Genomic DNA, 27759 nt, shown 5'->3' with positions numbered 1-27759 from the left:
CAGCCCTGTGCTGCCTGCGGGTAGTTGGTAGAGTGTATCTATCTTTTCTCCCATCTAAGTCAGGGTTCTCAGGAAACTTACTCTTCATTCTCCCTCAGTAGCTAGCCTCTCAATGAATATGCATTTGATAAGTTCTTTCAGCCTCATAAAGTAGCCAGAGCAGTGTGGAGCAACACACTTTTTAAATTCAGACACTGCCCATGAGAATTAACACCTCTGAAAATAAACTCTTGCTCTTCTTTTTCACACACACCCCCACCCTGAACCCGCTCCTCCCACACACTTCTTATTTTAAAAGCTGGCAATCCAACATTCAGAGTTTGTAAATCCAAAATCTCAGTCACTCCTTTCTTTTGTAATACCCTACCTCCAATCCTTTAGCAATTTTTGTTAGCTCTGCCTTCAAATTCCATCCAAAGTCCGATAATCTTTTTACCATCTCCACTGCTCCGTCTCTGGCCCAAACCACCATCCTCTGTCACCTGGATCATCAGAGTGACCTTCATTTGCATCCCCTAAAACAGCCCTTGGCACCTCATCAGAGTGACCTTCATTTGCATCCCTTAAAACAGCCCTTGGACCTCATTACTTCTCAAGACAGCAGTCAATGGCTCCTATTACCGTTTAGGTAGACCCTATAGCTTGCACTATTCAACATCCTCCAAAATGTGCTCAGTTTGGTTGAGGCAGAATCTAGAGCTTGCAAAGTTGTACATTCTATTGTCTCCCATTACTCTGCCTTCTGGGCCCCTTCCCGAGGGCCTGTAGGATCCATGGTCTTTCCCAAGCACCCAGTTATCATAGCTGATTTGCTCATCTCCATTAAGTCTTTGCTTAAATCACCGTATCAGGGAGACTGTCCCTGACTACTCCATTTAAAACTACATCCCTCTTGCCAGGACACACACACACACACTCACACAGACACACATATACACACAAATACTACCCCTGCCCTTCCCTGCCTGAGTTTTCCCCATAGCAGGCATCACTGTCTACCTCACTAAATAATGCACTTGTTCCATGCATCTAACTCTCCTGCTAGAATGTCTGCTCCAAGAGAGTAGGAATTTTTGTTTCTCCGGTTTTCTGGTGTATTCCCAGCACTGAGCACGTGTCTGTCACATGACAGATACTTAGTGAATATTTGCTGAATCAATAATATTGACAAAGATGAAAATTAGAGGTCCCTGGTATTGGCGGAGGTATGGGCAATAGATATTTTCCTATGTTGTTGATCAGGGTGGAAGTTGGATTGACCTCTTGAAAGGGCAATTTGGTAAGATCCATCAAAATTTGAAAGAGACAGCTTACTTATGACCCAGTAACTCAACTGCCAAACATTTATTCAATAGATGACATACATAGGTCGGGGATGTTCAGGACAGCACTATAACCACAGCCACCAAAGGCTGGGAATGAACTTAAATGTTCGTTGGTAGAATTGTTAGGGGGAAAAGGATGTCCTAAAGCTAATTCCATACAGGCTTTGTGGACTCCACCCCCACCCCAGGCCAAAGCCAAAGCCACTGGGAACTCCAAATCCCATCACCACCAAAGGGAAGGTGGCTGGGACCTGAGGGTGGGGTTAAGCAGCCAGGTTGGTATAAAGCCAGACACGTGGTCAAATATGGTCACATAACCATATGTCCGTGGAATACCCAGCTCTTAAAGTGATCCTGGGAGTTACACATGTCCTGATGTGGAGCAGCCTCCATGATACACTGAGGGAAACCAGCCATAATGGAAACCACACAGATATGTATGGGCTATATCACACACATGGAAGGGGACACACACAGGTCTGTGCAAGCATAAATAAATACATAGAGACAGAAATAAATATAACAATTGTTAGGGGGAAAAGGATGTCCTAAAGCTAATTCCATACAGGCTTTGTGGACTCCACCCCCATCCCAGGCCAAAGTCAAAGACACTGGGAACTCCAAATCCCATCACCACCAAAGGGAAGGTTGCTGGGACCTGAGGGTGGGGTTAAGCAGCCAGGTTGGTATAAAGCCAGACACATGGGCTTTGGAGGGGTTCCCCCATTTTGGCTCTCCGCCAGCTCGCAGCGCACGGCCAGCTCTGAGAGTGACTTTGGGTTTCCAGGTCGGCGGATCGGGTAGGACGCATTAAAGACTTTATTTCCCTATTTTCTCCCTGAGTTGTACATTTTCCTTATTTCCTTTTCCCTTGTCAATAAACCTTTTATGAACCTTTTGTGTGTGCCTGTAGTGGAGTATTCATAAGTCCCTTTTAAGCGCGGGGGTGAGGACCCACAGCCAGGAACCCGTTCAATATCGGGGCTGTCCTATAACACAATAACTCTGGAAAATCGCAAGAAACTAATAATAAAGGTTGCCTTTTCAGAGGAAGTTACTTAAGGACTGGGAAACTTGGAAACGATTTGAAAAATTTTTCATGCATAGAGTACTTAAAAAAAAAAAATCCCCTTCCATCATGCGTCAAACCATCCTCTTGCTAACTTTTACTCTGTGTAGGGCTGACTTGTTAAAAACACTCTGAATTCGGCTTTGATGACGTGGGGCCTGGGGGCGGGACGGAGGATCTTTTATTTCCTCGGGGAGCGAAGCCAATAAAACGTATGAATAGATGCAGCCTCACCTCGTGCTCTGTGACTCCAGGGCTTGCTCCCCCCGCCCCCAGCTCGGTCGCGATCGCCGGTCGGAGCCCCAGGATTTTGCCATCTGGCTGGAGTCCCTGCCTTCTCCTTAGAGGGCAGCAGCGGAGCATCGCGGGGACGCATGCGCCCCGATTTGCGCCGGGGGAATTAAAAGAGAGGAGAAAAAAGCCCCAGCAGAACGCGCGCCCCAAACCAGCAAGCACAGGAATTGCGCAGCGGCTAGACCCGGGGCCGGGAGGCACCTCCGGCCTCGCCCGCGTCCCCCGCTGCGGCGTGATGCGCACGGACCGGCCCGCGACGCCCGGGCCGCGACTGTCCCCGCACCTGGACGCCCGCCCGCCGGCCGCGGCGGCTTTCTCGGACTCCCCCGGCGCCGGCGGGGTACCTCGCTCTCCATGGGGCTGAGGGGCTGGCTGAGGACCGCGTGCTGCTGCTGCCGGTGCCAGTGCCTGGAGGAGCCCGCCGTGCCGGAGAAGGAGCCTCTGGTCAGGTGAGCGCCCTGGCCCGGGTCTGGGGTACCTGGCCGGAGCCGGCCCGGCAGCGTGCGGACACCTGTGCGTGTGTCAGGGTTGGGGAGGTGGGCTTGCTTTCAGGTCACACTGAAGCGCAAACTAAACACCTTGGGCTCTAACAGGATATTCTCTTGTTGGATTTGTTGCTTGGTTAGGATTTTTGCCAGAAAGCACCTATATACACGGAGGCCCTGGAGACCCAGGTGAATGTCAGTGGAAAGTGCCAAAAATTCGGGTGCAATGCCTGGGCAGGCAAGTGCGGAGAAGGAGTTTGCAGAGGGCTTGGATGAACTATGACAGTGACTCACTGTATATTTATAGGTAAATGTCAGTGAATTGGCAATTGTGTTTCTAGTTCTCCAGAAAAAAGTTGGATCCTTTATCATTCAGTTTTATTACCAAAAGAAGACACTTTTAAAAACTGAGCAAAGGGAATATTTTTCACTTAAAAAAGTGCTTATTTTCTCAAAGGGCAGCCTATTCACTAGGATGTTGATTCATTACAGATTGAGCAGAAAGTGAGAGGAAAATTTACTGTATATTAGCATGGTGCCAAGTGACTGTATGAAGAAACCATGCCACACAGCTTTATTCATGGCTATGATTTTAAGCAATTATTTTACATCTTGACTCTACTAAAATTAAGGTTCCACTGGGTCATGTCTTGGGGAAAGCTGGGGCAGGAGCAAAATAGTCAAAACGAATTTAGAAACAGTATATGAGGCAGAAATATAGGTTGGAGAAGCAGCTAGTAAAGCCAGTGTTTCTTATGAATTATGAGACTGAAGCCATCAAGCTTTCACAAGTTTTAAAAAGCATTACTTACTGTTTTTTACTCTGTCAACTCCAAACATTCCCCTTGACTTTGGAGATCTTACATAACCCCTTCCTGCCTTCGCTCTTATTATTGCACACATCTACACTGCACACTCCTTGATTTAATCAGACAGGCTGCCTCGTTGCTCTAGGAACAATCCAACCTTCTTATTCCCTCATATTTGCCTCAAATAGAGACCTTTTCCCTTCCTCCCCTTCCTAAATGCTGCTTTTGCAGGTTCCCTAGGGCAGCATTCTCTGAATACTTTGCTTTTATTCTTTTTTAAGGGTCCTGTGACTTAGGATTTAGAATGTACCCTCCACAGGGTTAGTGAGCTCACCTACATGTAAATATATGTCCAGTGTGTTTCATGTATAGAGTCATACACACAATACACAGCATTTTTGTTTGTTCTCACCGATGGCCATCTCCTTTGATTATTAGATTATTGTCAACAGGGAAAGACCCAGGGATCAATGTGGCGCCTTGAAAGGAGTGGGTAACTGGGTTACTATCTTAGATCTCATACCTGCATGGTATTTTCAACTTGCCATGTTCACAGTGACATGAGATATAGGCTTCTGCTTGGTCTCCTCTGCAGAGCCTTGGCTCATCCAATTTTCTATCCAGGATTGTTATTTGAGTTGGTAGTTTTGATTGTTTTAGAAGTCTGTACCCTCTTCTGCTTGGATTTTCACCATTAGTAACTTTTGTGATTTTAAGAAGACAGAGTCAACTGGGGCAGAATTGCATAGTACTCCTGAGTCAGATCACCTAGGGTTAAGTCCCAGCTGGGTATCTGGCACAAGTTGTGAAACTTATTTGTGCCTCAATTTCCTCATCTGTAAAATGGGAAGATAATTGTATGTACTTCAAAGGGTTGCAATGAGAAATGAAATGAGATAGTCCACATAAGGTGTCTGACATTCAATAAATTTTAGTTATTAATTATCATTGTTTTTCCTCTGAACATGTGACTGTAAATGGACTGGTCTTTTGTGGGTTAGTGTCATTCTGGCATCACTTCTACACAAGAATATTGGGGAAGAGCCACTTCTTCATGGCTGTGTGCAGTAGTGATAAGTACATGTGTGGGTACCTGCATGTCTTTCCCATCCAAGTCATCAGAAGGTCAAATTTGTAACTCTTTGAATGTGTGTGAGATTTATTTGAATTTTTAAATAAGATTTATTTTTATTTATTTATGCATATAAGAACCAGAGGTATGGGGAGGGGATGAGAGGATTCCCCAGAGACAGAGTAGGGAGCAGAACAGGCAGATCTTCTGAAATATGCTGTTGAGGGGAGCAGCAGGCGAGACAGGAGAGGTCTGCTGCGCCATGTGGGTTAGCTCCCTGGCCAGAGATTGAAAACTCATGCTGCAGTGGCTGGCAACAGGCCCCCTATTTGAGTTTTTAAAGTGTAAAGTTCAGTGATTTTCATTATATTCACAAAGTTGTGCCATCATCAGGGTCATTCTGTCATTTAATCATTACTTTGATGGAATGATGTAGATGCTATTTACCTCCATTTATAAACACTTAAACCTCAGAGAGTTTAAATTTATTCAAAGTCACAAATGGTAAGACAGGAACAAGAATTTGGATCTATGAGTGTCTGACTTAAAAGTCTGTGCCTTGCTCTGTAGAAAATTTAGAAAACTATCAACTATTTTCAGAAGTCACTTATGATACTGATAGTCTAGACACTGTAGATGTCACTAGCCCAAGCTCCTGCCTCTTCTGGTCTTTCTCCTTCCCTCCCTCCATGTCCTTCAGCAATGTGGAAGCAATCTGGCTCTGTGAACCAAGCCCAGTGGAGACCCGAGTCCTAGTCCCAGCTGTTAAGCGGCTGTGGGATTTTAGGCAAATCTCTTAGCTTCCTCGTATATTAGTTTCTTCTGTACACTAGGAAGATCAAGCTTTAATGCCAGATCATGAAGGACCTTTACAGACTTGAAAAAGTCCTGTTTCTAGGTGTTTGTGTCAGCTGAAATCCTGTTTGACATAGAATAAGGTGGCAGCGAGGTGCTTTAGTAGGGGGTGGAATGAAGGCCCGGATGTGAATCCTTACCATCTGCCCAGATCTGGGACTGCCCAGGGTGCTGCACCAGTGACTGGTTGAGTAGTCATGTCTAGTGCAGGAAGCTAAGAACAGGTCTGGGCCTGGAGATGGGACAATGGCCTGATCTTAATATCAGATTTTAGTCCCAAAGAAAGCCAAAGTTTTTGTTCAGTCTCTGATTCATATACTTGCTATATTCTCACCTGAGTCACGTAAGATCCCTCTTCCCAGTCATCTCTGTCAGGTTCTGCGTGCTACTCCTCCGTGTGCTGACCCCATTCCTACAGCAGAGCAGTGTTCAACACAACAAGAAAAACAAGGGCCAGACAACAACGCAGATGGATTGTTCTGGGGTGACTGGTCACTGGCCATCTGTCCATAAAGTGCTGAGGACTTCTGGCTCAAGATTTCATGTTACTAATTTAAAGAAAAGTTTGGGAGACCTATTGCTAGTTTCTTAAGACTACTGAATCAGATGACATTAACTTGGTAGCTTAAACCAATAGAATTGTGTTCCTTCATAGTTCTAGGAGCCGTCTGAAATGGGAGGTTCAGGGAGACTCTAGGGAGAATCATCCCTGACCAATTCCAGCTTCTGGTGACTCCTGAGATGCTTGGACCTTGGCAGGCAGCACAGTGCCAGTCTCTGCCTCATCTTCCCCCATATGTCTCTCCTCTTTTGTGTCTTGAATTGCCTTCTTTTTTCTGGGAACCTGGAAATTATGAGGCTTGAGTGTGATTATGTCTGTGACCCTGACTTGCCAGTTGAAGACACTGAAGCACAGAGCTTCAGTAACTTGTTCAAAGGCACACTTGACAGAGGTGGGATTCAAATCCAGTTATATTTTAATGCCATAGAAATAGCAGAGTCCCCTTCCACCCCTAGAATGTTGGCAGCAGGGGCAGGGGTGGGCTGTGAGTAAGTCATTGCTATGAGTGTATACCTGAAATTGTGTTCAAAGTGGATTCACTTTTATGTATTACACCTGGTGAAACCAGGTGCCAGGTGGGCTTAAGACATTTCAAAGAGACTCACCATCAACTCTAGAAGGAAAATCATCTTTTAGATGTGTAGAGTTTCCATTTCACGGTGTGGACTCACAGGACCTCTCAATATATCAGCTCGCCTTCTACCCTTGGAAGGGCTTTAAAAAAAACATTGGCCTATGTGTGCGTGCTAGTGAGCTTGCTCACACTGGCACCCAGACGGCTCCCCAGCCTGGCACCAGTCACCCAGGACTGCTGCAGAACCTGCAGTACAAAAGCCTGCAGTGCTGGGCCAGACAGTGATTGACAGGAAGTGAGTGCCTAGGCACAAAGTTTCCTGAAGGCAGAGAAGGCTCCCAGGGCTTGTGCTACTACCTGCTGAAAGGGGTGGCAAAATGGGAGGCTCCTGCGTGCTGTTCCCAGAACAGGGCTTCAGGCCAATTGAGTAGAAGATAATTGCCTTACCAAGAAGTCAGCCATTCACAGTTCATACAAGGATGACGTTTAAAGGGCGCTTCCTAGGCACCCCAAGCATCACCCCTCCGCCCCCCTCCCCGTGATTTGCACAGTCTTAGTGACTTTGGAAATTCCTTAGAAGGTGAAATACTTTTCTCTTATGCATCATGTGTCTGGATTTCCTGGAACTTTTTATCCTCTAGCGATCTTGAAGTGGTCTTATGATTACACCTTTGTTTGACAAGCAAATTCTGCATCAATGTTGGCCAAAATCATCAATTCTGTCATCAGCAGAGGCTCAGTCTGGTTAATAAATGCTTGGTTTGTGGCCATTATATACCAGGTACTCTATTCTTTTGTGCTTTCTTTAGAAGATAATTTTGGTGAGATAACGTGTGTCTAAAGAACTTTGAAACTGTTTGACCGGTGTTAAGAATTTACTGAATTCCTTGACTTTTTTCTTAACTTTTAAAAATTTGTGTCCATATATGTGGTATCAGAGGCTAAAACCAAAAAAAAAAAAAAAAAAAAAATCTATAGTCTCTGAAGAACAGCTCTAACGTGAATGTTCTTGTATCTGTCTCCCAGGGCAAGAGATAGTTATTCCAGCCCCCGATCCTTACCTTGAATGGAGCTAGACTTCCTGATGGGCTTTCCCCTGCTTTTCTTTATAGCTGAGCTACCTGTGTGCACCTTAGCAATATGCTTTAGTTTTTAACCTGTCAGCTGAAAGCGAGGTTTTAAAATTTACACAAATGGGATCAAACTGTGTGTTGCCAACTTTGTGAGATCTCCACTCATATTATTGTGTGTAGCTTTGTTCATGGTTTGCCTCACTTCATCGTACATTCCATTTGTCACCCATCCCACTGTTGGTGAATGTTGGGGTGATTTCCAGTTTGGGACTGTTACACATGGGCTTGATTTTAAAGTCAACATGTTAAGCGACATTGTTGGTCCTGCGGCCATACTGGCTTCCTCCTGAGTCCTCAGAGACACCAAACATACATACACCTGTCTCAGGACCTTTGCACTTCCTGCCCTGCTAGCCTAGCATGTTCTTACCTGCATGGGTAACTCCCTCACTTTATTTAGGCCTCAGCTCAAAGTCATTTCATGAGGAAGTTCTTCTCTGATCACCCTCTTTCAAGGGGTCCCCACCACCCCACTCTGTTCCATTTTTACCATGGCAACCTTCAGGGCACCGGTCATCACCTGACATAAACATAGGTGCTTATTGTCTGCTTCTTTCTGCAAGACTATGTGCTGCACCTTCATAAATATTAGGAGTTGGTCTGTGATTCTGGAGACAGGACCCCCAGTCATTCTCTACCATCCAGAGCCCTGTGAATTCTGGAAACAAGAGTTCATTCATGCAGCAAATATTTACTGAGCATCTAGTAAGGGTCAGGGCCAGTTCTAAGCACTAGAGGGACATCACTGAGCAAAACAGATGCAGGTTCTGTCCTCATGGGGTCTTTACTCTGTGTGTGTGTGTGTGTGTGTGTGTGTGTGTGTGTGTGTGTGTTGGGGTGGGGAGGTACAATGTTGCAGTAAACATAAGTGAGACAATAAATATGTTGGAAAGAAAAAGAAAGAGCAGAGGCAGGGGTGTGTGCTTGCAATTTTAAATAGATTGGTCAGGGTTGACCTCATTGAGGTGTTTAAACAAAGGATTGAGGGAGTGGGGAGAGTGAGGCAAGTAACTATCTGAGGAAAACATTACAAATAAAAGAATCATTCAATGCAAGGGCTCTGGGGTGGGGGTGTCACAGGTAGATTCAGGAAACAGCAGAGAGACCAGAGTGGTTGGGGTGCCTGGGGCCTTAAAGCCTGTCCTATGACTTTGCTTATATTTTGAGTCAAATGGGAGCCCTTGGAGGGTTTTGAGTAGAGGGGTGCTTTCAGTGTGACTTACACACTAGAAGGATCACTTGGGCTGCTGTGTTAATAATAAAATTGGTGGTGGGCCTCCCTGGTGGTGCAGCGGTTGAGCACTGCACTGTGAAGCTGTCCGCAGCCTCTGCAGTGCCCGTTCGATCCTGGCCGGCTGGCGAGAATCCCACATGGTGAGGCAGACCTCTCCTGTTGCGCCCGCTGCTCCCCTGAGCAGTGTATTTCGACAGTCTGCCTGTTCTGTTCCCCACTCTGTCTCTGGTGAATCCTCTCACCCTCCCGCACATCTGGCCTGTACCCCGGTTCTTGTATAAAAAAAAAGAATAAAATTTGTGGGAGACAATGGTAGATCAATGAAAAAAAATTGCAGGAATTGTTACTCAAGACATAGACACCTTGGCTAAGGGCCATAGTGTAGAGGTGGGGATTTTCTGAATGTCGAGCCGATAGGATTTTCTGATGGACTTGTTGTAGGTGAGCGTCAAAGATGACTTGATGGGTTTTGGCCTGAGTGCTCAGACTGTAGGTTTTGGCCTGAGTGCCCTGGTGCCTACTCTCCTGAGGAGGCAGACTGCTGGTAAAGAGGTTGGAGGGGAGAGCAGGTGCTTAGTTTTGATTATGTTGAGTTACTAGTCACCCACATGGAGATGGGGAAAGGCCGGGATTTCTGAGAGATCTGAAGAGGGGTACAAGCACGGATGGAGGACTCTTACTCACATTGCTGCTGTGTATTGACCAGGAGTGTGTGTAGGCAGAGAAGATACCAAGAGCTGTGGTGTCTTCGTGAGCCTTGGTGTCTCCTTAGCTGGAAGAAATAAAAGAATTCTTGGGGCATCCCTGGTGGTGCAAGGGGTTAAGCTGCAACCTATGAAGCTGTCCGCAGCCACAGCAGCATGAGTTCAATTCCCAGCCATCCAGGGAGCAACCCATATGGCGCCGCAGACCTCTCCTGTCTCACCCGCTACTCCCCTCAGCAGTGTATTTCGGTCAGTCTGCCTGTTCTGTTCCCCACTCTGTCTCTGGTGAATCCTCTCACCCCACTGTACCTCTGACCTGTACCCCAGTTCTTATATGCATAAATAAATCTTAAAAAAAAAAGAAATAAAAGAATTCTTTCCATGCCCACTTCACAGGGTTCTTGCTGCGACCTGTCTTCAAGCCCCTCTATGCAGATGTCTGAATGATTCATTAATTCATTGATTAATTTTCAGCCATGGGAATGGAAAGCATGATGGGTCTGAGTACTGGGTCATCAGTGCCAGGAAAGAGGACCCTGTGTCAGGGGAGGGCACAGCACTGGTGTGGAAGGAGGAAAGGGAGGGAGGGAGAAAGAAGGCAGGGCCTCCTTGGTGGCGCAAGGGGTTAAGCACAGCACCATGAAGCAATCCACAGCCTTTGCAGCACGAGTTTGATCCCCAGCCAGGCAGGGAGCTACCCACATGGCGCAGCAGACCTCTCCTGACTCACCCGCTGCTCCCCTCAGCAGTGTATTTCGGTCAATCTGCCTGTTCTATTCCCCACTCTGACTCTGGTGGATCCTCTCATCTCCCCACCACCCCCATCTCTGGCCTGCACCCCAGCTCTGTGTGCATAAATAAATAAATCTTTAAAAAAAAAAAAAGGAAGGGAGGGGCAAAGAGATAGAGGAAGGAGGGGAGCGAGGGAGGGAGTTAAGGCAGGAGGGAAAGACAGAAAGGGAGAGAGAATGACAGGGACGTAGAGGGAGGGAGGATAAGAAGGTGAGGGAAAGGATCTTAATTTAATTTACCGGATCCTTCTTTGGAGCGATCCCATAGACAGAGGAAGGGAAAGATCTGGAAGCCCAGTGGCCAATAGTATGGAATCAGAGGAGGAAGCCTTAGGTAGTCAAGGAGGTGGCTGGCAATTTGTGGTCTTTTTGTTGAGAACTTTGACGGCTGTTGACTGGAGATTTTATCTCATCCCTGTCTTCAGAGATTCAGTCTTAACTGGTAACGCGGGAGGCATCGTCTGTCTGTGGAGAAAACAGGAAAATCCTGGAACTGCAGGTGTAAGCAGTCAGCCTGCGTCCTGGGTTTTTAGGGCTTTTTAGAATCTCTAACGCAAGGTACTCCGTGGTAATGAGGACCCTCGGGAAATTCTTGGTAAATAGCCCAGATGCCAGCTGGCACTTTGCACCCACTGTTCCCGGGGCAGGGAGCCTGATGCTGTGATCCCCTTCTGTGCCCCTGGGTGGGGCTGGGGTGAAATCTGAGACTTCTCTCAGCCCACCTTTGGGGAGTATAAGCAGCTTGTGCTTCAGATGTAACTTCAGAGCAACCTCTCAAATGCCTGAGGGTAATGAAATATTTATCACCAGCAGATGGTGGTGGTGGTGGGGGGGGGGGCAAAATAGCCACTCCCCTTTCTTCAGAACCTTTTAGAAATCATGAAATGGAGGCTGGTGGTGGGGTTGAGGGGAGAGAGACAGGGAAGCTCCTGCACCTTCCTCTCCACCTTCTAGCCTCCTGGGCACAGACCTCAGGGCCTTTGCACTGAATTCCCTTTACACAGGCCCTAGGGTCCTTCACAGTCTCGTGTGAGGTTCCCGAGCTGCTTTTCCAGTTGTTTGCTTTAGGCTTTTCTTAGTTCTGGTCTCCCCACCTAAGGGTCAGCATTTTTAAAACAAAGTGGATTGGGGCCTCCCTGGTGGCGCAGCAGTTGAGCGCTGGATTGCGAAGCTGCCCACAGCCTCTGCAGCGCCAGTTCAATCCCTGGCTGCTCCCCAGCCACCAGAGGAGGGTCCCACATGGCGCGCAGACCTCTCCTGCCGCCCGCTGCTCCCCTCAGCAGTGTACTTCGTCAATCTGCCTGTTCTGCTCCCCGCTCTGGCTCTGGTGAATTCTCTCACCCTCCCGCGCTTCTGACTGTACCCAGTGCTTGTATAAATAAATAAAAAAAACATGCCTTTATTAAAAAAAATTAAAAAAAAAAACCAAAAAACAAAGTGGATTGGTGGCCTTGACTGGGTGGTGGTGCAGGTGAAAGGAGCAGGGACCAGCATGTCCCAGAACCCTGATCGGGAGCCAGGCTGGGTCTGACAAATCCTCCTGAAGGGGCTCACACCCTTACACACTTTCGCCTGAACCTGTGTTTGGAGACGATTGATAATTGAATGATTTATGTTGTGATAGAACCTCACCTTTTCTATGCCCCAAAGAAGTCGAACAGGCAACTTGAATGGATAAGAACGTGGTGTGAAGGAAGGGCAGTGTGGGGGGCTGCCCGGCACACTTGAGCTGCCCATGGACCCTTGGGGGGCGGGGAGCAAGGAGATGTGGGGGAGTCATTGCTCCCCTGAGGCAGAGGTGCTGGTTCTCTCCCTGCTTTATGTGGTCCCTCGGGTGTCGGTGACTAGGCAGAGTGAGGCTCTGGGACTCCGGGAGCACTGCTCCTTATTAGAGCGGGCCAGATGGGGGTGAGCTTCAGGGGCACCAGCTGGCTGGAGCTGGGAGCACTTCTCAACAGCCGCGCTGACCTTCCTGCGGGGCTTCCTGAGAATCTGTAGATTAAGGATGTGTGGAGAGCGTTTTATGTTGGCTGGCGTCCTGCATGTTTTTGTGTGTGTGAGTGTGTTGGGGCGAAAGAGGAAGACAGAGAGGGATGGGGTGGGAGGGTGTAGGGGCAGGAATGGCCACAGTGCAGGTTTTCTGATCCAGCAGACCGGGCAAAGGAGGAGTCAGAGTCCTCAGGGGCTTTTGCAGGCTTGTATTGGGATTTACCCGGTACACAGCAGGCAGGGGTGCTGGGGGGCCGGGAGGCTGGCAGTTCTCCCAGCCCCCAGCAAATCCTCATTCTCTCTGGGCTCTGTGGCCTTCTCTCTGCTTCTCTGCTCTCGGCTTCTCTGCTTCTTTCTCGGCTTCTGCTGGCATCCCCGTGACGCCACTCTTACAAAGCCCAGTCTTATCCCAGGTGAATCCCATCTACCTAGGCCCCCACCCTGCTCCAGGTGCCGCCATCAGGCATGCGTTCAGGACCGCAGGGATCCATCATCTATCCTGATGGCGGGAGGGCAGAAAAGCCTGACATTTTCCCTTACCCGACAGAGGGGGAGAGATTCGGGGGGGATTGTCCAAGGAGCCAGCTGTCATAATCTCAAGTCTTAAAAAGAAATTGTGATTCATGAAGCAAAAGGTGGCTACATTATTCACAGTCACACAGTATTACTGATTATTCCAGTACACACTAGCAGTTTCTGAGCCTCCGGCTTTAGGGAAGTTTGATGACGTTGGTCACCATGAGTTCTGTCCTTAATTCCTTTTGGCGGATTGGGATCACAGCTCAGCTTGCTCTGTTCAGCAAGTGCTTGTGCCTGCCCCGTCCCTGCCTGCAATGTGGGATGGAGAAGACCCGAGACCACTTCTGCCTCAGGGGAACTTACCCGAAGAGGCAGAAGTTAAAGAAGTGAAACAAGCCTGGGGGAGATTGGCGGGGGAAGAAAAGAGCTTTCAGGAAAGTAGTCTTGGGGTTTGTTCCTGCAGAGGGACATTTGCTGCAGAGTTAGTGGCTGGGGTTTCCCCACCCCCACCCAGGAAAAGCTGGGTGCATTCAGGGTCAAGATGCTGGGAGGAGAAGCCCCAGGGGAATTTTCTGATTTGCTCAGGGATCACTTCACACATGCAGTCATGGTCTGAACAGACCTGTTTGTGTGGGTGCATCACCCTCAAGGCACTTGGGTATTAAGTCTTGTGACAGGTGGTGCTTGGAGACTCCCCATCTGTGACCTCCCGCTGGGCAGACAGTCAGCTGACTGCTGCGCTGGGAGAGGCCAGCAGCTCTGCAGTCTTGCTCCTGCCTGCAAAGTGGGATAGAGGCCCCTGCCCTCCCCACCTTGGTGGTATGACAGGAGGGAGGCCTTGGGGAAGCCCTTGGAAAGCACAGAATAAAGGAGCAATGCTTTGTCATTAGCTGCAAAAACCATTTAGGCAAAAGAAACTGGAGTCAGTGACTTTCCTGTGGCGTCATCTGCTCTTTGGAATTCCTCTCTGTCTCAGCGTCCTCTTTTCTGTGGCTCTCACTTGCCCTCTCCAGCCTCCTCTGCACCCCTGCTCCTCAGGTCTAGCTGTTCCCCTGTGGTCCTTCTTGCTCTGCTCCCCGTTCTCAACGTGTATCTCAGATCCCATGGCGGGAGGGGAATGCGAGTATATTTCTCCCTTGTGTAGATCTGCAGTCCTGCCCTTGCTCCTAAGCCCAGGCCCTGACTTTTCTCTGAGCTTCCTGCAGGTCCCCGGGTCGGCCTTGGCTCTTCCATGCCATCCAGCTGAAGGCATCCCCCTCACATGCCGTCATCAGGGCTGCCACTTCCCCTCCTGATGTTGCTGGACCCATCTTCCTGTTTCCCTTCCACTGCTGTCTCCCTAGCCCACACTTTACTTCCTGTTCACCTCCATCAAGATTTAAAATCTTTCAAAGTGAGGTATTTGTTTCCTTAGCAATGGAACTCCATCCTCCCTGTGCCCCAGAGAAGTCTTCCTTGTCACGCTCACAAGGGAGATTTATGGAGAGCAGCTGCTCGGCTTGCGGTTGGTTGTGGCCTTCTCTGGTTTGCCTCCTCCTCCACTCCTCCCCACAGTGCCCCGACACTAGCCCCTCAAAAAGCAAGACATGAAAACCACCTCTTGTGACAGCTCCTAAGCCACCTCCATGTTCCTTCTTCATTCATTTCTCTAAAAGCCTGATGAGGCAGAGTCCTTCAATAATGGTCACAGTTTGCTGGACGAAGCCTGAAGGTGGGGTGGCTGGACAGGCCGGAGCCCTCGGTGTGGTGGGGATGGGCAGAAGGCCTCGGTGTGCAGTGGGCAGGCAGAAGGACTTGGGATCCTCAACCCTGCGGCACTCAAGCCTCCACACGCTGCGACTGCTCCTGCTGCTCCCTGGGAAAGGCCATGTGCTCATTGGAGCTGGTTAGATGTCATCTCCTCCAAGAAACCTTTCTTGAGCTCCTTTCTCATCATAGCTCCTTCTCTGCTCCTATAACATTCTGTTTATACTTTTTAAAAATTTCACTTATCTCACTGTATTTTAGTCACACTAAGAACAGGGACAATGTTCTATTTATTTTCAAGTCAAAGCACAGCCCCTCACCCAGGATAGAGCAGGTGTCCATTCCGTGCTTGTTGAGCAACTGAGTCTAACGAATGAAGGAGCTTGACCTGACCCTTTATGCTCACCTGGCGCGGCACAGACGTCAGTGGCTTCCCCTTGCAGGCAGAAGAGACATTCCTAAGAAGAGGCAGGCCTCTCTGTTCCAGGTTTTGTGGTGTCAGGAGGCCCAAGTAAAAACGTGGTGCTTCTGAGAACAGTGTGGTTAAGCTAAGTTCCCCCTCATTGCTCCTTCCTGTCCAGTTCCAGACACTGCACTTCTGCACTGCAGCTGTAGGGACTAAAGGAGACTGTTCAGCACCCCAGCGCTCTGCTCTCCTCCTCATTCAGGTAGCTGGCCTCCTGCTGGCCTGGGGTTCGAGACCCCAAGCCCCACTTTGCCCCAGTTCTCACAAGTGGGCCCTGGTAGCTCTCCCAAGTCTGAGTCCTCCATCAGCAGCATGCCGGGCCCCTGCCATTCCAGCAGGAGCTCCTCCCTTGCAGACCTGGGCCTCCCTCCCTGAGAGGGTTCCCACTCCTGAACCCCAACTTGGTGACTGTGCTTTGCTTCCTTTTGCATGTTTTTTTTTTTTTTTTTTTGGTGTGTGTGTGTTTGTTTGTGCCAGCTTCTGAGTATCTCATGTTTGTTTAAATCTTTTTTTTTAAGATTTTATTTATTAATTAATTAATTCATTCATTTATTATACAAACACTGGGTACAGTCAGAAGCACGGGAGGGTGAGAGAATTCACCAGAGCCAGAGTGGGGAGCAGAGCAGGCAGAAGGACCGAAGTACACTGCTGAGGGGAGCAGCGGGCGGCAGGAGAGGTCTGCGCGCCATGTGGGACCCTCCTCAGATGGCCGGGGAGCAGCCGGGGATCGAACCGGCGCTGCAGAGGCTGCAGGCAGCTTCGCAACCCAGCGCTCAACGGCTGCGCCACCGGGGAGGCCCTAAATCTTAATATTTGTCTTCAACCCACCTGTCAGTTGCTTTTTTTCCTCCTTCCTAGGTGCTGCCTGCTTCTTTTCCCTCCTTCCTAGGTGCTGCCTGCTTCTCAGGGCATCTTCTGCCTGTGCTTATTTGCTGTGCCCTCACATCACACCTGCCAGTATGTTTGCCACCTCGTGGCCCCGGGCATTCTAGTTCGGCCTCAGAGGCGGCCTTGCTCACCACCCAGGTGAAAAGCCAGAGCTTCTACACATTCCACTTTGCGCGCTTTCTTCAGCTCTTCACCATCATTCCACCCCATACCTGGTCTGTCACACTTGAGTGACCTCACCTGCATCTTAATGAATCTTCCAGATATACCCTTGACCTTTCTAAAGCATTCTCCACATTTAACCAAAGAGATTTTTAAACATGTAGTGCTCTTCATGCCACCTCAGAGTCCTGCTAAAAATCCTTCCAAATCTCAGCTTGTTCTGAGAAATAAAGACCACCATAGAAACATGCTAGGAAACGTGGCCTACAAAACTGTGGGTATCTTGCCTCATACACCCCTTCAGCTTCTTATTCACTCTCTGGCCAATGTTCTCTTTCTTGGAACACACACACCCTGCTCCCTCCAACCCCAGGACCTTTGAACACATTTTCTTTGCCTGGAACTTGGTTGTTGTCTTTCAGCTGAAAACTCAGGCACCCTTTCTTCATAATGTCTGCCTCATGCCTACCCCATGAGTTCTCACAGCTTTGTGAACTCCCCCTTCACAGCACTTTTCAAAGTTTTTAATTACATAGTCACATGGTCATTCATTAATGATCCTCCTCCCTAGATGCTAGCAAGTTCCAAGGACAGAGACCATTCTGTGTGGCTCACAATTTTATGGAGCCCTGTGATTAATACAGAGTCAGGGTTTCATACATGTTATTATCAGAAGGCAATAGACCCATGACTCTGCCTGTCCAGTTCCACTGAAGTTAACTGGGGCAATGTAGAAACCTGTCCAGGTGTGAAGGTCTGACAGTAGTCCCTCGATAAGTTAGTTTGACCCTGGCTGTCACCTTGTAAAAGGTAAATCAGAAAGTAAAGATGCAGCACCGGGTATTGGAATTCTTACTCAACTTTCTGCATTATGTATTGAAACTATTTAGATATGCATATTTATTACCTAATTTTCTCATTGGAAGGAATTTGATATTGATGCATCCCATTATATTCTAAATTTATTCTTTCCTTACATTTAGAGCCAGTAAAATACTTGTCTCTTTATGTTCATTGTGTTCTTCTTTCAAGCACACAAGAATTCTCTCCACCATGGAATTTCATTTGTAGTTCAGTGGCCAGGTACTCTGTGCTATAGTTTGTGTTTAATGCAGTAAAATTCCCTCTGTCCAGGTATCTGGTTACATCTGTTCTCTGCTCTTTTTAAAGTGATGTATTACTATGGGTAACTATTAAAGTAATTCAGATCTTAGGGCCTCCCTGGTGGTGCACAGGGTTAAGCACAGCATTATGAAGTTATCCGTAGCCTCTACAGCACGAGTTCGGTCTCAGCCTGCCAGGGAGCAACCCACATGGTGCAGCAGACCTCTCCTGTCTTGCCCGCTGCTCCCCTCAGCAATGTATTTCCTCAGTCTGCCTGTTCTGTTCCCCGCTCTGTTTCTGGTGAATCCTCTCAACCCCAGTTCTTGTATGCATAAATAAATAAATCTTTTTAAAAAATTCAGATCTTTTCATAAGAAATATATTTATTTATATTTATTACATTATATTTATTACATTATATATTGTATTTAAGTTATGTTACATACATGTGATAGATATTATATCCTGTAGGTATGTATACTGTATAATGTATAGGTATACTATATAATATATATATTACAAAGCCCTCATACCCTTTTTTTATACCACAGTAATAATCCATATTCCTCCTTTGGAGCCACTCTGGCGAGGGATGATGAGAAGAACCTGTGGAGTATGCCCCACGATGTGTCCCACACGGAGGCAGACGACGATAGAGTCCTGTACAATTTAATTGTCGTTCGCAATCAGCAGGCCAAAGACTCAGAGGTGAGCATGTTTTCAGGTCTCACTGTGTGTAAATGATAATGTCTAGGGGGAAAAAAGCAATTACTCAGACAAGCAGCTTGAAACAAAGAAAAGAATGAAGGATGAGATGTTTGACATAAAGTCGCTACTTGTAATTGGTCTGGATAGACTTGTTGATAAGTAAGTCTGATTTCTAATTATTATCTTCATGATGCAAATAGCACAAAACCAGCAAGGCAGTGCCACCAAAGAGTGTGGAGGTAGTTTATCATGTGAAATGGCTTAACCAGCTCATCTGTAACCTTTCCAGTTGTTTCTCAAGCCACAGCCTGAAGACTCAGGCTGAAGACTGAAGGGTACTTTGTATTGTCACTAATTCTGAATGAGTGGGGACTGAATTCTAGTACAAAGGGATGGGTGTAGGAAAACTAGAATGTTGCAAAAGATAGGGGTTAGTAAGAGAACAGAGCAAAAGAGATACTGCATCATTTTTGTCCTACTTTCTTTCAAAAGTAGTGTGATTATACTATATGTAATACAATAGAATGTACTATGACTTTTACTTTCCAAATTATACAGCCTAGTGCTCTAACTTCATTAGCTAGCTCTGAGCAGATGCCTGTGTTAAATACAGAGTATGTGCTTCTTTGCATCAATACCTTACAATTGAGAAGAATAATATATGTTATATTACATATTAGAACCCTAGGCTTTGGGTCTGAAGAGAAGCACTGGAGTGTGTAGTGGGGGCAGAGTGTCATGATAGGGGTGTCATCTATTCCTCATCTAGGTTTCTTCATTTTTGCTGATTAATCATCAGCTCCTTTCCCCCACCTCCACTATATGCTTCAGCAGGAGTGATAACTTTTAGAAGTGTTATATGTCTGCTCCTTGATTCTGGTGTGGCTTGGGTGTCTTCAGGGGGTTAGAGGGGGGTCTGGAGGATCTCAGTATGGGGGAAGGGCTAACAGTTGCCTCAGGATCTTGAGACCCGGGGGACAGCTGGATTGGAGAATCCACAGTGGCTGTTCATGAGCATCCTTCCTGGAGTGTGCTGTGCTGGTGGGACCCCTCTGCTGGATATGCATCACAGGGCTGTACCAGCTCCCTGGTGACTGTACACCCTGCTGTCTCCGGCTTTCTGACTGGTAAAACTTGAGGCACATCACAAGCATGCTTATGCCAAATCAGTTGCCCTTTGCGAGTACAAGGACAGGAATGTGTGACCTTGTCATCCTGCCTTGGGGAGAGTCAGTCCTTGTCCTGCTGTATGGCATTGACGGGTTAGGGTTTTTGCTGGTGTGACACCAGCTGGTTTTCTTCTTGTCCTCTCCATGCGCCTCTGTGTTCAGAGTTGTAGCAGCATTAGGGAGGGCAATAATACAGAGAACACCCCCATGTCTGGTTTTCTGTCTCTCTCTCTCCAGAGAGAAAGCTGTGAAAGGGGAAGCTGTGAAAGGGGTTTGAAGGGGTCTCTGGAGCCCAGCCTGGCTGCTCCCTCTGGAGGCGTGCCTCCCTCTCTACCCTTTGTCTCTGCTTATAAAAAGAGGTGGAAACAGAGTTAAAAGCACTGTGGATAAACATGGCATCCAAAGTGAACTGCTGTGTCATTTCTGTGCTCTTAGGCTCTTAGGCTGTGGGAAGGACCATCCCCAAGATGTTTTCTTCTAACCTCAGAAATGAGTCTGGAACCAAAACTATCACACCAGCAGAAACCCTAATAAGGAAGTCTGGCACTCAAATAAGTATTATGAAGATGTGATGATAATTATAGAAGAAATATTTGAAATATTTCTGTTCATGTTTATGCTTCTTTTTTAAGTACATATATATATATGTACTTAAAATATATACACATACACAAGGTATATATGTAATATATATGAATAATTTTCACTTGGTTAAAATTTTCTTACCTTTTCTTCCAAAAATTTAAAATGCGTATTGAAGCATCTATTAGTATATATCCATTCCTTTCCCCCACAGATTGGATCACACATTACATTCTGTTTCTATGCTTCGCTTCTTTGCATTTAATATGTTTGCCTATGTTTTCATCCCAGTGTGCTTTGGACTTACTTATTGTTTAAGGGACTTTCTTGTATTCTCTTGCTTGGATTTACCATCATTTATACCACCAGACCTGCTTGGTGGATAGATTACTTCCTGGTTTGCAATGATAGTTATAGTAGTTGATCTGCTGGTAGAATCAAGCTGCATGTATATGCTTGTAGGATCATCTGTAGTTTTAGAGTATGTGCAATTGAAATATGCGCATTACCAGTGCTTCCTTCTGGGAGAAACCCAGGAGAAGCACCTAAGGTTGCAGACTGAATAGTGTAGGCATCTCATTGGTTAAGGGGAGTAGCTGCTTAGCTCCAGTAGCCATTTGTCATGCTAAGAATTGTGGATGTAGAAGTGCTGGAATTTCTAATATTTTAGAGAAACTGAAAATCCAAATTTTCACATAAAAAAGTCTGGATTTTTAGATAACTCATGTTAAAAAAATGCCAGGGAAACAAAAACATGTTTATGGGCTACTGCTATATAAGGCATGTTTACCCCAAGAACTACAATTTACTTTTTGTTGTGATTTTGTGTGGTGTGATGGAAAAATAAACTCACCATTAATAAGGTAGGAGTGGGAAACTGGTGGGGGCTGTTTTAAATTTGAACAAGTTCCATTTCTATTAACGTTACTATTTTCTTCTTCATATAGGTAACATTGATATAAATTTTAATGACACAGAGGACTTTGATTTTGATACTATACTTGATCTTAGCCAAAAGGCCGAGAAGCGATGGGGACTTTGATTTGGAAAGAAAACAAATTCAATCCACTAAGATCAAAGAACCCTGGCTACTTTTGCATAATGCAGTTTAGAAGCTCAAACAAAATATTAAGGAAAACCAAACATTGTGCTTTTCTTTGAGTAGTAATAGCATGCTAGGTATGTCCAGATTTGAAATTTTCTGAAAAAAGAAAAATAATTTCAAAACAATGTATGTACTACCTACATTCCTCTTTTGAATTTGATGCTGGTGGAGGAAGGGTTACAAACAGGTAAATCTAAATGTGCTGTGTTCTTCCAAATTGAAAAGAAAATCAGAAAGAACGATCTATAAGAGAGCAGATAACTTGCAGTGAGAATGTAGAAAGTAACATTTAATTTAATAGACTCTATTAAATCTGTTTAATCTAAATGAAATAATCCACTTTCATTTACATAAAACTGATGGAAAACAGACTTCTAGCACAAGAAATGATGTATATGCAGATCTCCAAGTAATGGAAAAATGACTGATCCTGTCTTTGAATGATGCCATAAAATAGCATGTATGTTTGATTTGAAATAGTAAACAACCTCAAAATCATGCCACAAACTCACTCTCTTTATATTCATTCGTATTAGACTAGTAGGACTTCACAGAACATTGTTCTAGGGAACTTAATAATAGTGAAACAGAAATTCATCTTATTTATTTGTATAAAGAATTCTAATCAGGGCCTCCCCGGTGGCACAGCGGTTGAGCGCTGGGTTGCGAAGCTGCCCGCAGCCTCTGCAGCACCGGTTCGATCCCCGGCTGCTCCCCGGCCACCAGAGGAGGGTCCCACATAGCATGCAGACCTCCCCTGCCGCCCACTGCTCCCCTCAGCAGTGTACTTCGGTCCTTCTGCCTGCTCTGCTCCCCGCTCTGGCTCTGGTGAATTCTCTCACCCTCCCGCGCTTCTGACTGTACCCAGTGCTTGTATAAATAAATAAATAAATCTTAAAAAAAAAAAAGAATTCTAATCATACTGAAAGATCTTGTCCTCTAAGATACAAATAATAATGTAAACTTTGCCAGGCACTGTTCAACCTCTTTATGAATATTAATCAACTCAATGAAGTAGGTGCCGTTAATATTTTATTTAAAAATGTGTCCGGGGTCACACGATTAAAAGTGTAGCAGCCAGGCTTAAATCTGAGCTGTGTGAACTCAGAAACGTCATATACGATGGGCACTGTGACTGAATCATGAGAGGAGAGGATATTGTCTGTGTGAGTCAGTGTAGGGTTCAAGTACATGAGGGGAGTCTCTCCAAAGCTTATTCCTGTGAGAAGTTGATGCCAGTGCTCAGGAAGGCATCCCACACGATGGGCATGAGTGCAGTGATGGCCTTTCTGGAGCTCTTCCTGGTTGGGAGGAACACGTCTTTCCCGAGTTAGCCTTTCGCACAGTAGCTGCAGCCAGTTCGGCCTCCTATCCTGGGCTTCTGTTTTATTAGCTTCAAGATATTTTTTCTTGCTCCTTTCCTTCAACTTTTCACTTTGTTTAGTGTTCTCTGACTGATGGTAATCGGTGGTTCAGTAATAGTTCACGTAGGAGTTGTACATGGCTTCAAAGTTATTTTTTTTTAAATATTTGTGCATTCAAGAAATGGGTTACAGGCCAGAGGTTTTGGGGGTGAGATGATTCACCAGAGACAGAGTGGGGAACAGAACAGGCAGATCTACTCAAATACACTACTGAGGGGCGCAGCAGGTGAGATAGGAGAGGTCTGCTGCGACATGTGGGTCACTTCCCTGGCCGGGGTCGAACTCGTGCTGCAGTGGCTGCGGATAGCTTCATAGTGCTGCGTCTTAACCCCTTGTGCCACCAGGGAGGCCCCATGGCTTTAATGTTTTACTTTGCTAAAAAAAAAAAAAAAAAAAAAAAAAGACATATATTTTTTAAAGATTTATTTATTTATGCATACAAGAGCTGGTGTACAGGCCAGACATGCGGGAGGGTGAGAGGACTCACCAGAGACAGAGCGGGGAACAGAATAGGCAGACTGACTGAAATACACTGCTGAGGGGAGCAGCAGGCGAGACAGGAGAGGTCTGCTGTGCCATGTGGGTTGCTCCCTTGCTGGCTGGGGATCGACTCGTGCTGCAGAGCCTGTGATTGCTTCATAGTGCAGTGCTTAACCCCTTGCACCAGCAGGGAGGCCCAAAAGTCATATTTTTGATTGAGAAAATGAAAGCTAAACATCAAATTGTTCTCATAAACACTTGAAAATGCCATCTTGTTTCAAAATAGGTAGCATTTATTAGCATGATCAGTGCTAGAAATTCTATGCTTACTTTTAAAGTTATTCTCCTGGTGAGTACCTGCCACCTTGTCCCGAGTAGGCAGTATTTATATACAGTATTTATATCCCCATGGTATTTATTCACTAGTATACAGTATCTCTAATTCTGCAGCATTATATACTAGTATACAGTATTTATACTCCTGCAGTATTTATACTCTAGCAGACAGTCTCTATACACTGGCAATGTTTATACACTAGTAGAATGCTGGTGAACACCAGGTCTTTGTGTAGTTTGAGTGATCCCTGAAAACCATACTCTACTGAGCCCTGGGGAACTGTAAATATTACTATTTTTTTCAAACTATAAAGACAAAATATAAAATGTTCCTGGTTTAAAATTTGTTTGCTCTTCCCTATGTTTCAGGGTTCCCTATGGGCAGAATGTTGCCAGGTATGGTAAACAGTTCCCATAAAATGTTTAAAATCAAGACAGCTTTCCCAGGGGTTGTTTGCATTGTCTGGGTTATATACTTGGCTTGTTCTATCCCTGGTGCTAAAAAAAAGGACAAAACAGAGATGAGTGCAGTGATGGGTTGGAGGAGTTGAAGAAGGAAAGGAATTGATCCTGTTCCAGCCACATGGCTCTGAAGACTTGAGACAGGAGGTATTCCAGCTTGGCTCTGCACCAGTTTGTCTTAACAGGAATTGGATGAGACCTGTTCTCGTAGGGCCATCTGATTTTTCTATAAATGGGTGAACGCTGGCTGCTGTTGGAAATTGGACAGCAAATTGTATAGCAAGCATGAAAGAGCAAATTAACAGTGGAAAACTGAAGCAATTCTCTAGAAAAGTCTGAGTTTCTTCAAAGACCTTTTTCTTTGGGTACCAGAGGATCTGGAATGTTGAATGCAACCCTTCTTTATTTTACATTGCTAGTGATTATTTGGGTGAGAGGGAAAAGAGTAAAACCACTCATTAGGATATTTTGATACAGATTAATACTAAAGAGAGTGGGATCCTCAAAAGGCAAGGGTCTTTTCTTGATAACGCTAGCTACAAGGAGAAATGAGCTCCTAACTCAGGGTTCAATGCCCTTGATTATGGAGTGGAGAAGGAATGCTCGAAGATTGAGGACTTAGGGTGGAGAATGATTTTCTTTGTCCATTTTAAATGTGAACAGAAACAGCCAGGTGGTAAATAAAATAAGCTTATAGGCATAAAACTTTGTAGAAAAGGACATATGACTCCATCCAACTTATTTCCCTCTTAATAATGTGTGATTGTTTTTATAAAAGTATCAGAGCTGTTTTCATATCTAGGATTTGATTCAACAAAAGCTCACATTCTGCCTGAAATGTCTGTTTATTGGTTAATTGTATTAAAGACGATGTGTCTAATGCTAAATCAGGCAGGTTGGATTTGGAATTAGGGTGTTGTCAGTTCTTCGTACAGCCAAAAAAAGCTAATATTTATTAATCTTGATGTTAATTTAGTGTCAACAGAGTAGGAAATTATTTTCTGTTCCTCCTAGATCCCCCATCTTTTAATAGGAGAGCTAACTAGTTGATCTTATCGTTTTGTTAGAGTTCCCACTTTCACATAGTAGGGACCCACTTCCTGTTTCATAACTATTCATAGGTTAATGTGACGGGTGTCTCTGTGGGGGAGACTGACTGGTCTTCATATAAAGTGCACAGGCCTCAATACTGTGGGTGGAGTCACTTTAGCCCAAGATCTGGTGATCAGTTTTGCAGGTCCCTGTACTTGAATTTTTTAGGGGATCTGGAATTATTTGAATTTAGGGTGTATGTTAGAGTTCTTCAGAGAAACAGAATTAATAGGATATGTCTGTCTGTCTGTCTATTCATCCGTCCATTCATCCATCCATCCATCTATCCATCCTCTGTCATCTAATGTAAGATGTATTTATTTTAAAGAATCAACTCACAAAATTGTGGAGATGTGGTGAATCTAAACTATAGAGGGGAAGGTTGGCAGGCAGGAGACTCAGGGAAGACTGTCCACAGACAAGTTTGCTGGCGGAATTCCTTCTTGCTCAGAGGAGGTTAGTCTATTCTATTAAAACCTGCAAATGATTGGGAAGAGCCCACCCACATTAGGGAGGGTAATCTGTTTTATTCAGATTCCGCCAATTTATATACCAACCTTTGACCAATGTTTTTTGGCATTGTGGTCCAGGCAAGTTGACAGATAAAGTAAGCTATTGCAGGGCTTTTACTGACCCAAACCCAGTTCACCCAGATGCATATAGCCTTCAGTGGGCTGTAAGCTTGGCAGAGTCAGTGCTGTGTTTTCCCTATAATAAAATCTGTAAGGGAAGCCAGTGACCAGACTGGAAGGTGCAAAGGAATCAAACAGCAAGGACACTACGACTGACATTGATGGAGCACTGACTGTGTCCAGGTGCTTCTCTAAGGACTTTGCGTAGACCATGCAGTTACCACTGGCCTCCAGACATGGCAAGTGGGTGCTTTCATCTCCAGTATAGAGTTTTCTTATTTGGTTCAGACACCCTGCCCCCTTGATGGTGGTAGATAAGGTTTCTGAACATCATCCTAGGTCAACAGTACCTTCAGGAACTGGATATAAGCAGGGATTTGGAAGGGTCAACATCAGAATGTAGAATCATGGGGAATCCAGAATAATGACATTGGATGAATCTGGGGCTGAGAACCAGAGAGGTATTGCAAATTAAGGCTCAACTTGGAAGTAGCTAGACAGATGCCTCGACACAGCCAGCAGATTAGGAGTGGTAGGTAGGGAGCTCCAGACACTGCAGTCCCAGTAAAACACACAGATTATTGCAAATAGCAACCTAATGTACTGCCAAAGCTTGGCGAGTATGATTATCCCATTTTTCTCCCAGGAGGCCTCTTGACTCTTTTCCCAATCAAATAATGTCATCTCTGTTGTTCTTCGATAGCTACACTTCTTCTGTTGCAGGCTTACTCATTTTCTTGGTTTATTACTTCATAAATAAAATTGAACTGAGGGCACAGAAATCAACGAGAGTATTGAACTTTGAGGAATCTTTGCCCAAAATGACCGTGGCATTATTTAGTAAAGATCTACATTTTTCTGTTGGCTGAGATACAAGAGAAGCCCGGTGGAAGTGGTTGCCCAGAATGGTATCCCTTGTGATCAAAATAGCTCAACCGCTTTTCATCAGTCATTGTGAAATTCTTTCTAAGGTCGAGTAGTCTAGCTCTTGAATCTAAATGAAGTCAACTCATCCAACAGTTTTGCTATTGGCATTCCAGCCTATGGGTTTTCTCACATTGTTAAAGATATATGTTCCGTGTCACAGTGTTTTGAAAAGTAAAAATTTGAAAATAAAAATATCCACTGAAAGTACTGGTTATAATATAAATAGCTATACTAGTGAATGCTATTACAGCTTGAATAACAAGATTTATAGGTATTGACTTGCAAAGATAGTGAATTTCCATGGGTATTGTAATGTTGTTCCTCTTAGGTAAAACATATCCCTTTTATATTGTATAAAAACATATATATGCTATTAAATAGTGATAACTGATCTGGTAGGTGACCTATAAAGTTGTTAGCTTCGGTGATCTCTGGGAAATAGAAGAGGTATAGGGTGAGAGTCTTACTTTCTCTGAACCTGATGGCCACCTGTACTGTTTGAAAACAATTTTATATATAAAATTGAAATATATATATATAGCAAGTGAAATTCTCATATAAAGTGAAATTCATGTAAAGTGAATTTCATATAAAGTGAAATTCTCTCCCTGTTATTTCACAGCACACTTTGTGGTGGCTGTTTCCTAGAGTCTTTCTAAGCTGCTGTACTTTATTTTATTGTGGCTGTGCTGGAGAGATGGAAGGGGAGAGGAGAAATAAGGAGGGAGGAGGGGATGAGAGAGAGAGAAAGAGAGAGAGAGTTAGTTTAGGGGAAGCTGCAGCAAACTTTGAGGAATCCTGCCAAATTGGATTGAGGCAGAATATGCATGAAGCAGTCAGTTGCTATTTATCGTTCCAACATTATGAGAGTCTTCTGATCATCAGGCTCTTTCTCAGGGGCTCCTTCCCCTCTGTCTCCCTGTGAATTCATATGGTATTTAACAGAGCGTTATTTGTTGGCTTTTTCACTGCCCCCTGCCCCCAAAGCCACCCCTGCCCTTCCTTTGATGGGTCTCGCTCATCCTGGAATAACCTAAAATGACTCTTAATTGTGAAGA

General features: G+C 45.5%; 1 protein-coding gene across 1 annotated transcript in view; it reads left to right on the top strand.

Annotated features, from left to right (window-relative positions):
- Positions 1 to 3042: 3042 nt before the first annotated feature.
- Positions 3043 to 27759, top strand: part of MREG (melanoregulin) — a gene marked incomplete at both ends in the record, with an annotated part of 44698 nt that continues 19981 nt past the window's right edge. Inside the window, 2 exons of the mRNA XM_084242633.1 lie at positions 3043 to 3137; positions 18336 to 18492. Of these exons, the coding sequence (XP_084098759.1) occupies positions 3043 to 3137; positions 18336 to 18492 (252 nt within the window). The remainder of the gene's footprint in view (positions 3138 to 18335; positions 18493 to 27759) is intronic.

This window comes from Talpa europaea (genome assembly GCF_964194135.1).
Source record: "Talpa europaea genome assembly, chromosome: 1".
Classification (NCBI taxonomy): Eukaryota; Metazoa; Chordata; class Mammalia; order Eulipotyphla; family Talpidae; genus Talpa; species Talpa europaea.
Note: the sequence above shows the minus strand (reverse complement) of the source record. Positions and strands in the feature narration are given on the sequence as shown.